The 15414-nt window shown below is 54.0% G+C and overlaps 7 protein-coding genes across 7 annotated transcripts; 3 read left to right on the top strand and 4 right to left on the bottom strand.

Annotated features, from left to right (window-relative positions):
• Positions 1-604: 604 nt before the first annotated feature.
• On the bottom strand, positions 605-2075 carry CABS01_00855 (26S proteasome subunit P45 family protein; the record flags this gene model as incomplete). Its single annotated transcript, XM_060534236.1, has 3 exons — positions 605-1111; positions 1164-1970; positions 2034-2075. The coding sequence occupies 3 exons, from the start codon at positions 2073-2075 to the stop codon at positions 605-607; spliced, it is 1356 nt and encodes a 451-aa protein (XP_060401314.1).
• A 1869-nt stretch (positions 2076-3944) lies between these two features.
• Positions 3945-4936, top strand: CABS01_00854 (ubiquitin-conjugating enzyme; the record flags this gene model as incomplete). The annotated part of the gene is made up of 3 exons (XM_060534235.1): positions 3945-4304; positions 4405-4676; positions 4762-4936. Coding segments are annotated over 3 exons (807 nt in total), but the record flags the coding sequence as incomplete, so codon positions are not given.
• Positions 4937-6210: 1274 nt separating this feature from the next.
• Positions 6211-7694, bottom strand: CABS01_00853 (succinate-CoA ligase; the record flags this gene model as incomplete). The annotated part of the gene is made up of 5 exons (XM_060534234.1): positions 6211-6800; positions 6918-7006; positions 7077-7203; positions 7316-7344; positions 7528-7694. The coding sequence occupies 5 exons, from the start codon at positions 7692-7694 to the stop codon at positions 6211-6213; spliced, it is 1002 nt and encodes a 333-aa protein (XP_060401312.1).
• Positions 7695-8515: 821 nt separating this feature from the next.
• On the top strand, positions 8516-10429 carry CABS01_00852 (ELP3 family histone acetyltransferase; the record flags this gene model as incomplete). Its single annotated transcript, XM_060534233.1, has 2 exons — positions 8516-8810; positions 10359-10429. 2 exons carry the CDS (start codon positions 8516-8518, stop codon positions 10427-10429), a joined length of 366 nt encoding a protein of 121 aa, XP_060401311.1.
• Positions 10430-10589: 160 nt separating this feature from the next.
• On the bottom strand, positions 10590-11192 carry CABS01_00851 (peptidyl-tRNA hydrolase; the record flags this gene model as incomplete). Its single annotated transcript, XM_060534232.1, has 1 exon — positions 10590-11192. One exon carries the CDS (start codon positions 11190-11192, stop codon positions 10590-10592), a length of 603 nt encoding a protein of 200 aa, XP_060401310.1.
• Positions 11193-11983: 791 nt separating this feature from the next.
• CABS01_00850 (hob3) lies at positions 11984-13180 on the top strand (the record flags this gene model as incomplete). The annotated part of the gene is made up of 7 exons (XM_060534231.1): positions 11984-11996; positions 12099-12149; positions 12209-12254; positions 12328-12401; positions 12473-12620; positions 12676-12734; positions 12786-13180. 7 exons carry the CDS (start codon positions 11984-11986, stop codon positions 13178-13180), a joined length of 786 nt encoding a protein of 261 aa, XP_060401309.1.
• Positions 13181-13733: 553 nt separating this feature from the next.
• Positions 13734-14471, bottom strand: CABS01_00849 (Dcp1-like decapping family protein; the record flags this gene model as incomplete). The annotated part of the gene is made up of 1 exon (XM_060534230.1): positions 13734-14471. The coding sequence occupies one exon, from the start codon at positions 14469-14471 to the stop codon at positions 13734-13736; it is 738 nt and encodes a 245-aa protein (XP_060401308.1).
• Positions 14472-15414: the final 943 nt, after the last annotated feature.

The following is a 15414-nucleotide window of genomic DNA, read 5'->3' as shown; positions in this document are numbered from 1 at the left end:
CTTCCTTGACACCCGCCAGCCGGACACGTCAGGGATGCTGTCCCTTCGGAGTAGAGGCTGTGAAGTCTAGACCTCACCTCACTCAATGCAAAAAAGAGCCTGGCCGAGGCTGTCAAGCTGCACAATCACACCTTGGGTTCAGAGTGACATTGAGAAAATTCCTCTGGACATCACGCTTTCGCTGACATTCAGATTGCCACTCTGTGAGCTGGCGGTCAATTTCACCGTCGAGACCCTGGCACACTTCCGTTAGTATGCGGGGAGATATTGGCGTCTTACTAAGGGCCTCTGTTCGACAAAACCGCTTCATATCGGTAGATGGCATTTCGTCTAGGTCGAATTAGGGTTGTTGTTCGATGCTTAAAATATGTAGTTCGCCTGGGAGTCGAGAAGTCGTCGTTGGGCAAGGAGATTAAACACTTTCTAATTACCGGTTGTTGCTTCACTGCATGTCACTTGGTCATCATTTCACGCTGCAACATTATCAACCCATGTCATGTCGTTAATCAATGCCAAGTCAACGTCAAGTAACGTCAAGGCATGCCTTGCCATTATCTCTATCGTAGTCCCGTCTAGCCTTAGTCCCGTACCCTCGCCATACAAACTACAAGTACAAGCCCTCAGGCTCACTCTCCTGCTTGGTGCGAAGTACTCTCTCTCTGGCCGACCGGAAGTCTGCCATCTGGACGCGCATACGGCGTTCACGGAGAGCCAAGAGACCAGCCTCTGAGCAAATGGCCTTGATGTCGGCACCAGAAAGGTCGTCCTTTTGCGAGATGAACTCCTCCAGGTCGACATCGTCGTTGAGCGACATCTTGGATGTGTGAAGCGTAAAGATCTTGCGCTTGGTGTTCTGATCGGGGTTCTCAAAGAGAATCTTTCTGTCGATACGTCCGGGACGAATCAGGGCAGGGTCGAGAGTCTCGATCTTGTTGGTGGCCATGATGACCTTGACGTCACCGCGGTCGTCGAAACCGTCAAGCTGGTTGAGAAGTTCCAGCATGGTTCTCTGGACTTCGCGCTCACCACCAGACGTCGAGTCGTAACGCTTCGTGCCGATGGCATCGATTTCATCAATGAAGACAATCGAGGGAGCATTCTCGCCAGCAACCTAAACTTGTCAGTGACCATCGCATTGGCAAAAACAATCAAGACAAACGTACCTGGAACAACTGGCGGACAAGACGGGGACCGTCTCCGAGGTACTTCTGAATAAGTTCACTTCCCACTATACGCAGGAAAGTGGCAGACGTCTGGTTGGCGACAGCCTTGGCGAGCAGCGTCTTTCCGGTACCGGGAGCACCGTAGAGAATGACACCTTTCGGCGGCTTGATACCCATCTCCTCGTACAGCTCCGGATGCAGCAGAGGAAGCTCGACTGACTCTCTGACTTCCTGGATCTGCTGCTCCAAACCACCAATGTCGGCGTATGACTCCGTCGGAGCCTTGTCCAGCTTCATCACACTGACCAGGGGATCAGCATCGTCGGTCAGAACACCGACAATGCTGACGCTCTTGTGATGGAGAAGGACACTGGCGCCAGGTTCCAGCAAGTCCTTGTCGACGAAGCTCATGATGCTGACATAGTACTCGGGACCAGTCGTGCTACTGACAATCGCGTGGTCATCGTCAATCATCTCCTCCAGCGTGCCGACGCCCATGGGGCTGCCACGCATATCGTCGACACGACCGCGCTCGTCTGCCATGCGGTCGACATCACCCTCGGGGCCAACGGCAGCACCCTCCTTGACGGCCTTGGCCTTGCGAAGGCGCTCTTGGTTCTCGACGTATTCCTCTTCCAGGATCAAGTGATCGTGGATTCGCTGCATTCGTAGTAGGCGGAGTTTGCATCGACTGGTGGGGAAGACGGCGGGAAGCTTCGCAGCGGCGCTGGTGCCGGCCGCCTTTCTCTTCTTGCGACCGACTCTGGTGGTAGGGCGTGGGGGAGGCTCGTACTTGGGCTTCTCCTTCTGCATTGCCAGTCAGTCAGTATTCATCTTCTTCTTTATTGTTTCCAAAGTCGATAAACATACCTTCTTATCCTTCTCGTCCTTTCCATCGCCTCCACCACCCATTCCTGACTGGTTTTGACCCTACGAAGCTGTTAGATTGTGACTGCCACGTTTCGGACAGTGATGCTCACCATCTTGTGCCACGGGGAGCTCCAAGAGCTCAGTGGAAGTGTGCAGACGGCTTTTCTGTGTTGATGAGAAGAAAAACGGGCGATCCTCTGATTCGGGGAGGTGTTGGGGTGTCGTCAATGAGCTTGTGATGATGATGGGTGTAGGTGGGTTCCGGAGATGCAGATGGAAGCGCAGGGGAGCAATGGAAGGCAAGGCTGCTGCTGCTTGCGTAGGTAATCAGTGCGTAGCAACACCGGGAGCCACTGCAGGCGGCAGGAAACGCGACGCTCAGCTTCCCTGGCTCACTTGGGCCGGATGAGGAAAGGGCAATTATACGGTCACGTGCCGTGAATCGAGTGATTACCTAAGACACGATGCTGAGTCAGTCTCCCCAACCAGATGGGACTGGATGGTCTCCTTCCAACCTTTTAGGATTGAAGCCGCCAGGAAATAAAAGTTAAAGAGCAAGACTACAGACCTCGTCTTACCCAGAATCGCATGCCTCTAATTCGGTGTTTTCGAATCCCTTCTGAGAGAAGATGATAACGGGCGGCTTGTTCCACGGGCTTGTTCCTCGGGCTTGTTCCTCGGATTCTAAGCAGTCTTTGCCTTGCTTTCTCGTTCATCTTTACACCAAATAAAGCCCAGCTTAATAACGATCTGAATACTCCTTTGATGAATCTACGAGAGGAGCTCGCCAGCATCTTTCAACACTGATAACCTATACAGAGCCGCCCCCGGCTGGTATGATGTGCTGTATTCCAGGAATAGCTTGTAAGACGTATGGGGGCCATGTAGACGATCCTCAGTTCAGTAGATGAGTAACGGACGCTTTCCTAGCATTTGCGAATATGCTGCTAGTTTCCACGCCATCTTTGCCTCGAATCATGACAGTAAAAGTCAATTCAACCAGTCATGGATTGAAAAAAAGCATACGACGGAAGTTTGGGACTGGCTCTCATGCATTGCTTTTGCTGCTAAACGTTGAAATGAGTGCTCGAATAGTCAATTACACAAAAGCATGATTAAAAAGGCTGACCAAAGACTGGTTAGGAGACACTGACGGTTTGTCATTAATTCTTTTAGAATTGTATCCACTCTTCAAAAATCTAGGGCCTACTCGCTAGCAAAGTTGGGCCAAAGCCCAGCTCCCTGACACAGAGTTTGGCTGATGGCTGTCTGTCACAGCTGTGTAAGTGAAGCCCTGGTGACACCGAGGGCCATGGCGTCTAGTTGGGTTGCCAAGGTCAGCATCAGTTCCTACTTCTCCATATGTACAGATCTTCGCGATAGATACGACTTTCTTTGTATGCAGCAAGCTGTTCATCTGCTTTGACTACCTTGGGTACTCAGAACTCGAGAAATATTGAATGAGAATCGTTGGTGTAACCAGACGGTAAAAGTGACAGGTCCGGTGCTGCTTACCTTGCCTTACCTAAGCTTCGAGGTACGTCTTGTGCTCTTGCACCGTTCCCAACCCCGCCTTCTCCCGCACCTCAGCTCCTCCAGCGGGCCACACAGCTCCCTGGAGGCTGACGGCCCTGACAATCCGAGGGCGCTAAGGTGCTGTAGTGGGCTTGCACGGACCATTCCAGCATCATCTGTCGCCGAAGGGGGGAGGGGCACGTCCACCGGCTCTCCTTCTCCTCTCAGACGAGGCAAGCTGCGACTGAAAGTTGGGTTCCGACACCGAACGGTCTTTTGCCAGCATCACCACCACCAACGCCAACACAACCTTGCCTCGATTTCTTCCCGAGAAACACCAAGTAACGACGCATCACCGACTCGAATCACACAGCTCGAAATTCAACAAGGTGACATACTCTATCAATAACACGTCTCGGATCCTCAGCACCACCTACCCTACTGCTAAGGAATACCCATCGACAACCCCCATCGAATCCGCAACGCATCTGCAACATGTCCACCCCCAAGGAGCGACGCATCACCAAGGAGTTGCATGACATTCGCAATGACAAGGATAACTCTGGAGTATTTGCTCAGCCGCTCGACGAGGCCAACTTGCTGCATCTGAAGGGCTCCTTTCCCGCACCTCCCGATACACCATACGCCGGCGGCTTGTATGAAGTCGACATTAAGATTCCCGACAGCTACCCCTTCAAATCTCCCACCATTAAGTTCATCACCAAGATCTGGCATCCTAATGTCAGCAGTCAAACCGTGAGTCTTTCTCCCATCGCCTCGTTGTGGTTGTTTCGCCATCCTTCACAACATATATGCTCTCCAAGACCACTAGCACCAGAGATGCTAACTGGAATAGGGTGCCATCTGTCTCGACACACTGGGCAGTGGCTGGTCTCCCGTGCAGACGATAAAGACGGCGCTGCTTTCCCTCCGCATGCTGCTCGAGTTCCCGAATCCCAAGGATCCCCAAGACGCAGAGGTGGCCAAGATGATGCTGGAGAACCCCGAGGGGTTTGCGAAAAAGGCACACGAGTGGGCCGTCAAGCACGCTGGTGCACTGTCAAAGGATTTTGACACAACAAAGTACAAGCAAGTTGCTTCCGAAGTAAAGCAAGATGACGCAAACAGGTGTGTTTTCAAGAGTCGGCTGCACGCTGGACGAGTCTACAGCACAGGAAATTTGCATAAAGAAACAAGGCTGACAGGTTTTTAGGTATGCCGGCTACAATAAGGATCTTATTGACCGCTTTGTCGGCATGGGATTCGAGCTCGATGCTGTCGTTGAGGCCTTCACCTTTATTGGAATCGACCGCAATGGTGGCATGGACTATGAGCTGGAGGAGGCGTACCTTGGCGACATCACCGCCCACCTCCTCGGTGAGCAATGATTCGACTACCCGAAGAAATGTCGCTCGACGGAACGGTCGATCGAGGTCGACGGCCACCCGGCTATCACCTCATTCGCTCCGAGGCGATAGGAGTACAAAGTCACGAACACGGTAAATCATGAGACGACAGGCAGCATTGCATCGAGTATGGAGTTGGTCTACTTCTAGAGTTGGGCATTAGTGGAATTCTGGCTTTCGTGGCGAGTGGTTCGTTGGCGATGCGGTAGAGGGAACTCGGAGCAATCCTGGCTTGAAAAGATCAGGATGCCGCCTTCGAGAACTCACTGCTTGCGCGCTCGTATGGACCATTTTGCTTTGACGGCAACGTGTCGCATGTCTGGTATCCAGGCGGGAATAAGGACGGTTGGTTTGAACGGGGCACGGAGTATTTGCCTGCCTGAGCGTTTGGCTCTAGCAGTTCCGCATCGCGGACTTTTGGCGTTTTGGGCACGCGGGACGTTTTTGGTTTCTTCTACTCTTCTTCCATCACTGCTTTCCAGCAGCTTTCTAGCAAAGAGTGTTTTCTGTAAGATACACAGGTAGCCCTAGCTTATGTATGCTTTCTCGCATACCAAGGTCGCATTGGCCTCTTTAGTAAGTAGATTGGCGACTCAAAATCCACATCATCCAACATGAAAGCCGCATCCTTTCCTCCGGATACTGGTCCCCAGTTTTTTTGGGCCGAAGCCGCTTTCCCCTCGGGGTTCGGGGACGGGACCCTTGTTGGTTTTACTCGGGGGTTGTATGTTGTATGGGGAGTCGTACGACGGCAAGGGCCCTACATGCCGAGATGGCGCGTAGCGCAACGAATGAGGTCAGAGGAATGAGATAGCGGGTAGCATTGCATATATCTCGCGGTAATAAAAATATTTATAAAGCTTGGGGAATTGGAGATACAAAACTGGAGATGGAGAGGGATGGGAGAGAGGATCCGCAATGTTTCTCACTTCGTGAAGTCTTGAGGAACTTGTTCAAACTTTCCCATTTCTTCCACTTTCCTCCATATGCTTGCCCTATTGTTCCCTGCCCAACCTCCAGTCTATATCAAGTTATTTGGGGCAACATGTTCAAACACACACACGCACACGCATTTAGCGCAACCCGCGCGATGCAAACGGGGTAGCGCCGTCCGTTATCCTCCGCAACGACACGAAGGGACCATCCCGGTGACTACGCTCTCAACACAAAGATCTCTTCTTTAACATGTTACATACACAGCTGAAGCTTTCCCCTTCAACGTCTGGAAGATATGATGTGGTTCAGGTTGTTTTTTTTTACAAGAGGTCGCGGCGGACGAACTCGTCGTAGAGGGCCTTGCCGAGGCCGGCGGGAGAGGGCTCGACAATGACACCGGCGGACTTGAGCGCGGAGATCTTGGAGTCGGCACCGCCCTTGCCGCCAGAGACGATGGCACCGGCGTGACCCATGCGGCGGCCGGGGGGCGCGGAGATACCGGCGATGAAGGAGACAACGGGCTTGCCGCCGTTGACGGTGTTGTTGGCGCGGAGGAAGTCAGCGGCGTCCTCCTCGGCGGAACCACCAATCTCGCCAATCATGATGATGCCGTCCGTCTCCTCGTCCTTGAGGAAGACGTTGAGGCAGTCGATGAAGTTGGTGCCGCTGAAGGGGTCACCGCCGATACCGACGACGAGGGACTGGCCGAGACCGGCCTGGGTGGTCTGGTTGACGGCCTCGTAGGTGAGGGTACCGGAACGGGAGACGATACCGATGCGGCCGCGCTTGTGGATGAAGCCGGGCATAATGCCGATCTTGCACTGGCCGGGGGCGATGATACCGGGGCAGTTGGGGCCGACGAGGCGGGTCTTGGATTGCGTCTTCAGCATGTTGGTGATGCGGACCATGTCTGGGGGATGGTGAGTATTCGAGCAGCGAGATTGCTTCAAGGTTCAAGCCACTCTTAAGCTTCACTTCAGAGCTTTGAAGCTTTAGAGGAACTTGGAGAGGGCAAAGGGGAGCATACCATGCTGGGGGATACCCTCAGTAATGCAGACGACGAGGGGGATCTCAGCGGCAATGGCCTCCTCGATACCGGCGGCGGCCAGAGGGGGGCTGTTTGAATTCTAGGTCAACATCCTATTCTCCCAGGGATTTTCTTTACGATATTGTAGAGTTAACGTACGGGACGAAGATGGCAGTGGCATCGGCGCCAGTCTCCTTGACGGCCTCGCTGACGTTGCCGAAGACGGGAAGACCGAGGTGCTCCTGGCCAGCCTTCTTGGGGTTCGTTCCACCGACGACCTTGGTGCCTGTACATGTCCATTGATATCAGCCTCGGAGTGTTTCCAAAGTAAGGTTTTTGCGATGCGCGAGAGAGAGAGATATGGATCTCGCAATTGCTTCGGAGTTATTATCGCGTACCGTAGTCGATGGCCTGTTGCGCGTGGAAGCTGTGTCGCAAATTGTTGTTAGCTGAGACTGATCTTCTTTCATGCCTATCAATCTGCGCAGGCGCGGACAAAGTAAATATCGCCAGATATGCCTCTCCCCAAAACACCCAAACAGGGGTGGGAAAACATGTGCTACTGAGGTAGTCGGCCCCTCGGGCATCGGAGGAAGATAACACCACTTACGTTCCCTGCTTGCCAGTGAAGCCCTGGAAAAGCACCTTGGTCTCGGAGTTGATGCGCAGGTTGTCGATGGTCTTGGTGTAAGGGCCAGCTGCCGAGGCGCTGTATGCACGCTTCGCGGCTTGGTTCAGGAGCTTGCCTGCCGGCCGCATCTGTCTCAGGGACTGCATCTTGGGCGATGTGTGTGTATGTGTGTGTTAAAATACGTAGAACAGCGCAGCTTCGAAAGAACCGCGGCGCCAATTAAGGAGAGGAAGTAATGGGATTCGGAGGAGGATCTCGTTGGTGAGAGAGGATGGCAGATGGCGGCTATCGTGGGGGAAGGGAAAAAGAGAAGATAGCTGTGGCTGCAATGCAAATTCACGTCACTTTCCGAAAGAAGGGTCAAACTCGCAGTAGGGGAAGGCCAGCAGCAAAACTTGAACCGAGCTCTTTCGCTTCTTTTGCGAGACAACCGGGTCTGCAGCAGGCGAGCCACGACTCCACGAGGCAAGCACGGGACCCGAACGCCCGGGAAAACCCGTGGCCCATTTCGGCGGTTCGGTGAAGCAGATGATCCGGTCGGACCAATGAAGGCTGCGGCAATCAGCACGGCTCAAAGATGGGAACATTGGGAAGGCACCAAAGGGCACCCTGCCAGCTGTGCCTGCCAACCCCCTCCTGCATTGAGTGGTACGTACGGTACGTACCGACTTGAACATGCAGATTTGACGTGTGGCGTCTCCAAATGGGTGAAGCTGTGGCTGATCTACCCCACCATCCAGCAACTTGCATTTGACGGTTTCCTCCAAAATTTCCAAAGTGATCGGACAGTCAACTCTCCAACCCCTAACGACACTCCGACTTCATGACTCTGACGACTTGACGCTACGGGGGCGAAATCACGGCAAACACGCGACTGACCTCGACTTGAAAATATCCCGCCGTAATAAGACGAACGACCAAAGAGACGACCGCCCACCAAACTCGAACTACCCACATACCCCTCAGGATGGCGACCACCACCGTCACCGTCACCAAGGGGCGGTCCAAGAACGATAACCTCCCACCAGAGAACGAGCGCTTCCTACGATGCTGCGCAGATGTCGCCAACGCCCTCATCGAAGACCACGAGGCTATCAGGGACCCCAAGAACCCGCCAAAGGACCTCAACCTCAATTCTTTGCGCAACAAGTTTTCGAGAAAGCACAAGCTCGCCAATATCCCGCCTCTGACGGCCATTATTGCTGCGATCCCTGAGCATTACAAGAAATACATCTTGCCGAAGCTCATCGCAAAGCCAATCCGTATGCCGTCTCCCTGATTCTCCGCACAAACGGACGCATGCTTACTAGATCGGCTAGGAACATCATCGGGTATCGCTGTAGTGGCCGTAATGTGCAAGCCTCACAGATGTCCGCACATTGCTTACACGGGCAACATTTGCGTATACTGCCCCGGCGGTCCAGACTCCGATTTCGAATACAGCACACAATCCTACACCGGATACGAACCCACATCGATGCGAGCGATTCGCGCACGTTACGATCCTTTTGAGCAGGCCCGCGGACGTGTTGACCAGCTTAAGTCTCTCGGTCACTCAGTCGACAAGGTGGAGTACATCATCATGGGTGGCACATTCATGTCACTCCCGGTACCGTACAGGGAGGACTTTATCGCCCAATTACACAATGCGCTCAGCGGATATCAGACATCAAACGTGGACGAGGCAGTGGAGGCTAGTGAGATGAGCAACATCAAGTGCGTCGGTATCACAATCGAGACGAGACCGGATTACTGTTGGCAGCCGCATTTGACCGATATGTTGCGCTATGGCTGCACGAGGTTGGAGATTGGAGTACAGTCGCTTTACGAAGACGTTGCAAGAGACACGAACCGTGGCCACACCGTTGCCGCCGTCGCCGAGACGTTCTGCCTGGCCAAGGACGCTGGTTTCAAGGTGGTCAGTCACATGATGCCTGATTTGCCTAACGTGGGCATGGAGAGAGATCTGGACCAGTTCCGGGAGTACTTTGAGAGCCCTGCGTTCCGTACGGACGGTCTCAAAATTTACCCGACTCTCGTCATCAGAGGCACTGGCCTCTACGAGCTGTGGCGCACAGGCCGATACCAGAATTACACCCCCAACGGCTTGATCGATCTGGTTGCGCGAATTCTGGCGCTAATCCCGCCATGGACACGTATTTACCGAGTCCAGAGAGATATCCCCATGCCTTTGGTCACGTCGGGCGTAGAGAACGGCAACTTGCGCGAATTGGCATTGGCGAGAATGAAGGATTTTGGTACAACATGTCGAGATGTGCGGACACGCGAGGTCGGTGTCAACGAGGTCAAAAACAAGATTAGGCCGAACCAGATCGAGCTAGTGCGACGAGACTACACAGCCAACGGCGGATGGGAAACGTTCCTTGCATACGAGGACCCGAAGCAGGACATTCTCGTTGCCCTGTTGCGTCTACGAAAGTGCACCGAAAAGTACACGTACCGAGAGGAGCTCGTTGGACAGCCAACGAGTCTGGTCAGAGAGTTGCACGTTTACGGTACCGCAGTGCCGGTACACGCCAGAGACCCGAAGAAGTTCCAGCACCAGGGTTTCGGCACGCTCCTGATGGAAGAGGCAGAGAGGATTGCAAGGGACGAACACGGCAGCGAAAAGATTAGTGTTATTTCTGGTGTAGGTGTGAGAAGCTACTACGCTAAGCTCGGGTACTGGCTCGATGGGCCGTACATGAGCAAATGGCTTGATGGGCGGCCTGGGCCCGATGAGGCTACATGAAGTAAGGAATGGGACGCTCACTGATGGCGAATTGATTCGCCCCGTGGCTTCCTCATAGCCTTTAGCTCCGACGACATGAGGCTTTGCTTTGCGCGCCCGGCACCAGGGACAGACTCAGCATTGTCCTAGGTCTATCAAGAGACGCATTCGCAACGACCGTCGTCTCCTGCTGCATTTTTGATGCCTTTAATCATGTTGGAGGCTCAGAATGGATGCAGGGTAGGATGTGGGCTACCGTGCGCCGAGGGTATGAGGTAGAGGAGGGGAACTGGGTGAAGCTTCGGATACTTCACTTCCCCGCTGCAGCGTCAAGCTTCTCCTCGAATGCGAGAAGGCACTCAAGCACGCCAGGGCCTCCGTTGGTTTCGAGGGCAGACCATTGGTCCTTGGTCATGCGCTTCAGGACGTAGTTAGATACCGTAGAGTGATCGCGCTGATCGGGCCGTCCAATGCCAACTGCTATCCTCGCCCATTTTGACTCTGGGTAATCTGCCTCGCGGAGACAGTTGTTGACGCTCTTGATACCATTGTGGCCTCTGTGACTGCTCTTCCACTTTCTTGTTTTGACGAAGCCCAGGTCCTCTTCCAGGTCGTCGTGGACAAGGATGAGACTCAGGTCTGCTGGGTTCCGGGTGCCGAGGGTTTCCTTCCATGCTTTTGCCAACCATTTCCCGGTTACATTCATGACGGAGGGGCTCTGGATCATTGCGTATTTGGGCCCGATTGAGGCCAGGCAGGAGCTGCCACCGAAGCGGCCTCTATGGAAGGCGGGTTGAGAGGGACCCAGGAGTTTTTGTAGAGAGTTGAGAGCATGGTGACCAGCGGAGTGAAGGGTGTTGTAGTGTGGCTCTGGATTTCCCAGGCTGATGAGTAGAAAACGAGGGGCGCTCATTTTTATTTCTTTTCTTGTCTGTAATGTAATGAGATGAATGAATTCAGAGAGAGTGGTGGTGCTGAGATTTATCATGAGAGGCTATGAAAACCAGGGACTTGTAAGATTATTAAAGGCTGGACTGAACATATCTTCGTCAGCATAAAGAATTTGAGGCCATTCTCCTGGTCTAACAAGGTGTGCATAAAAAGTCGTATTAGTAGCTTGTGTTTGCACAAGGAAGCTTCTGGGCTGAATTGGCCTCATGCACGGCTGCACAAATATTTCCTTACCTAATCACTGACGCTGAGTCACCGGGGAGTGAACAATCGGAAAACGGCACTTGCGCCCACCGCCTTGGCTTTAGCTGCCTTAGGTAAGCACAGCAATACAGGCTGCCTACAGGGCTGAGCCACAGAGCTACCCGGCGCTAAGAGGAGCTAGCACCAACAAGGCCGTGGCGCAGCTCCAAAGCCTCTGTTCGCTGACGTCGGTTTCCGTTTCTGGGCGCTGCCCAGGTGCAGTTGGGTCTCCCCAGCATGTTCAGGTGCTGTGCTCCAGGTGCATTGAGTGATTCGTCCGCGCAATCAAAACCGCATTTCCTTTCTCCCCCTCCACCAGCCAGTGCACCACCCCCCCATCAATTCAACTCCGGACGACGAAACGGCCTTCCTACGAACAACGATACCTGCCGAAACCACCGAGTGATCAGTTCACATACGCTACCCACTCGAGCATTCTAGTGCCTTTGAATTCTTATTCCGAACCTTAGCACCGAGTACTAAGAGGAAACACACAGCAAGACAGCCAAGATGTCGTGGGCAGGTACGACTTGATAGTCTCGGACCCTCCTCGGGCGCAACCTGAGCAAAAGGAAATGGAGGACACCAACAACGAAGGATCTGAACTGATGGTATTTGGCTACAGGATTCAAGAAAAATGTCAACCGCGCGACGACGCAGGTGATGATGAAGACGGGTGAGCCCTCTCTGCCCAACTTACAGTCATGAAATACGAAGAGGTTCTGATCTTGGCAGGCCATGTGGAGAAGACCAACGACCGCGACTACGAGGTGGAAGAGAGGTGGGCTACACCCTATCCCCAAGGCCGAGACGCCCGACGGAACGAAACACAATACTGAGACTTCTTTTGGCAGACGATTCAGAACCATGGAGACGGCTTCCTTGCGGTTGCAGAAGGAGGCAAAGGGTTACTTGGATTCATTGCGAGGTGGGTTTGGTGGTCTACGACTATGCACCCCCCTTTGCCAAGGATGACTGTGGGCTAACTTTGTGCAACAGCCATGACTGCTTCCCAGATGCGCATTGCCGAGACGATAGACGCCTTTTACGGAGACTCTGGCGCGAAGGACGGCGTGAGCAGAAGTTACAAGCAGGCAGTGGAGGACCTTGATGCCGAGACCATTAAGGCGCTGGATGGTCCTTACCAGTATGATCACTGGCGACGACTCGGGTATCAGCATAATGGCTAATATGTCGTTTAGGCAAACCGTTCTCGAGCCCATCTCACGCTTCTGCGCTTATTTCCCAGACGTAAACGAATGTCGGTATAACCCAGGCTACACTCCTATGTCAAATTGCTGACCCTTCCCAGGCATCAAGAAGCGCGGCCACAAGCTCCTCGACTACGATGCGCTACGTGCCAAGGTCAAGAAGCTCGTCGAGAAGCCCGACAAGGACGTGACCAAGCTGCCCCGCGCCGAGAAGGAGATGGAAATGGCAAAGGCCGCCTACGAGCAGCTCAACGAGCAGCTGTCGTCAGAACTTCCCCAGCTCATCGACCTACGCGTGCCGTATCTCGATCCCACCTTCGAGGCCCTCGTCAAGATCCAGCTACGCTTCTGCGCTGAGGCGTACAGTCGTATGGCGCAGGTGCAGCAGTATTTGGACGCGGATACGAGAGAACAGTATGCGCAGGGCCAGCTGGATCAGCGTGTCGAGCAAGTGCTGCAGGAGATTCGCGAGCTCAGCATCAGTGGCACCGTATGAGCGAGACCCTCGTATCTTTTGTTTACTTTCCGCGTCTTAGTCTGGGCGATGGGTTTCACTCAAGAGTCTGCTGGTAATGGTAGGGGAGTTTTTTTTACGCGAGCATGGTCTAGGAAGGGTCAAGGCTTTTGGGGATTGTAATAGAGAAAAAGAAACGCAGCCCCCTAGACTTTGCGAGTCACGACTGGAGGGACTTTGGCAGAATTGCCGAGTCCCATGACGACTTTGCATTCATGTATGAAAAATGACTTTTTTCTTTCTTTCTTAATCAAGGGTATCATTGGTTCAACCGTTACGCTCTCCGGAGCGTTCCCCTTTTCTCCCAAGGACATGTATCGTGCAGTTCGTTCCCCTCCACGCTGTTCTGTCTTCAGCCCCAGCTTCAACACCAACACCAACTTCAACTTCCACTTCAACGTCTCTGAAGGTTCTTCATCTCAGTTCCAAGCAGGCAAATCTTTGCCATTCCCCACACATCAGACGCCTCCGCAATACCCCATCCCCTCACCGAAGACTCTCGCGCCTTGATCCCCGCAGCATAAACCGCGGGCTCCTAACCCTGGAGGCCATTCTGCGCGCCAAACAGGTCGCTCAAGCTCAGCTTCCGGCCAATGGCCTGCATCGCGGGGCCCAGCTCCTCTTCGCCGCCTGGCCCACCGGGGCCGCCGAAACCAGCCACGGCGTTCTGCTCCTGCGCGAGGTGGACGTGTTTCAGCGTCTCGGAGATGAGGGCGGCGTTCATAACGCGCGTGTCCTCCTTGTCTGCGTGGATCCAGATGCCCATGACTTTGTTGGTTCCTTCTGCGGCTTCCTCGCTCGTGCCACGGAGGCGAAAGATGTAAATCTCGTCCATGACTTCAAAGTCGTCCACCTCGCTGAGATCGAGAATCACATTCTCCAGGCCGCGACGGTTCAACACAAAGATGCATGCTCTCGGATTTGGTGCCGCGCCGGGGACGGGGTCCTGCATGCACAGGAAATAGGTCCCCTCGATGCCCGTCTTGTCCCAGCCCGGCAGGGTGGGATTGAAGGTGTAGACGACGGCGTTGGCGGCGATGGAGAGGGTTGAGTTTATGGAGGGGAGGTAGCGGCGGAGGACGGAGAGGTTGAGGTCCGTGTTTGTGCGGTTGAGGAGGGCTGGGTTCGGGTCCGGGACGGGGTGGGAGTCGATGTAGTGCGCCGCGTCGGATTCGTAGTCGGATTGGACGGGGCGGGGGCCGGAGATTGGGTTTCCTTGGGAGGAGTGGCGGGCGTGGCCGCCGCCGCGTCGACGGGGGGTTGATCGGGACATTGTGGTGGTGTTGGTGATGTGTGTGTGTGTGTGTATTTGTGGTGTTGCTGTAGGAATGGGAGCTCAGGGTCGGGTGGGTGTTTGTATGTGGATCGTAAAGTCGATTAGCAAGTCCTTGGGGTCAGAGAGTGTTGTCGGAAAGAAAGTGAGAAGGTATCGTGTAGTTGGAGGTTGTGGTGTTGTCAACTTGTAAGGTGTAAGGTGAGCAAGGTGAAGCTTGGTTGCTTCGGAAGAGGTGCGGATGAGGTCAGTGTGCGAGGTGGATCTCTCCCGCCTTCCATTCAAGCCGCAGGTGCCTTATCGGCTTATCTGAACCTTATCGCGATAGAGCAAGCGAGTCTACCCCGCCAATTCCAGCGCTGTGGCAGTGCAGAAATGCAGAGGGGTCCCCTAGCAAACCCCCTGTCATTCCAACGCAGCGCTGTCAGTGACTGTGAGGTGCGACCCCCCGGGAAAAGATGCACGTCACTGGTCCTGCGACCCAGAAACGAGGCGTCCGACGACGGGAATCTGTGGACGAGAGATCCCAGTGACAATCTTTCCCTTCCCCAGTCTCTTTTCCCTCCCTTTCTCTACTCCATACCTGATACCGGGATTCTTCTGCAACATATTATTGAACAAACTTCTTTAACGACTTCAAGACTGTTCAGATTCTTGTTCATCTTCTTCCCCTCCAGCCTCCTCTCTGCTCCGGCTCGTCCGTACATTTCTAGGGCATCCAAGTTTCATCCAACATCCAGGCCATCCCGCTGACTACTACTTCGGCCCCCTCTCGCGCCTGGTCGACTCCTGCGCATAACTGAAGCCATCCTGGTCCGTGACCTCACTTACGACGACTCGTAGCTACGCCCAAAATACGAACATCATGCGCCGGGCCACGCCGGACTGATCGACGACCAACAACAGACACACCAAAGCAGAGGACCCTGGACCGGCCTCTTGT

Source organism: Colletotrichum abscissum (assembly GCF_030869225.1).
Source record: "Colletotrichum abscissum strain IMI 504890 chromosome Unknown Scaffold_2.1, whole genome shotgun sequence".
NCBI classification, from domain to species: Eukaryota; Fungi; Ascomycota; class Sordariomycetes; order Glomerellales; family Glomerellaceae; genus Colletotrichum; species Colletotrichum abscissum.
Note: the sequence above shows the minus strand (reverse complement) of the source record. Positions and strands in the feature narration are given on the sequence as shown.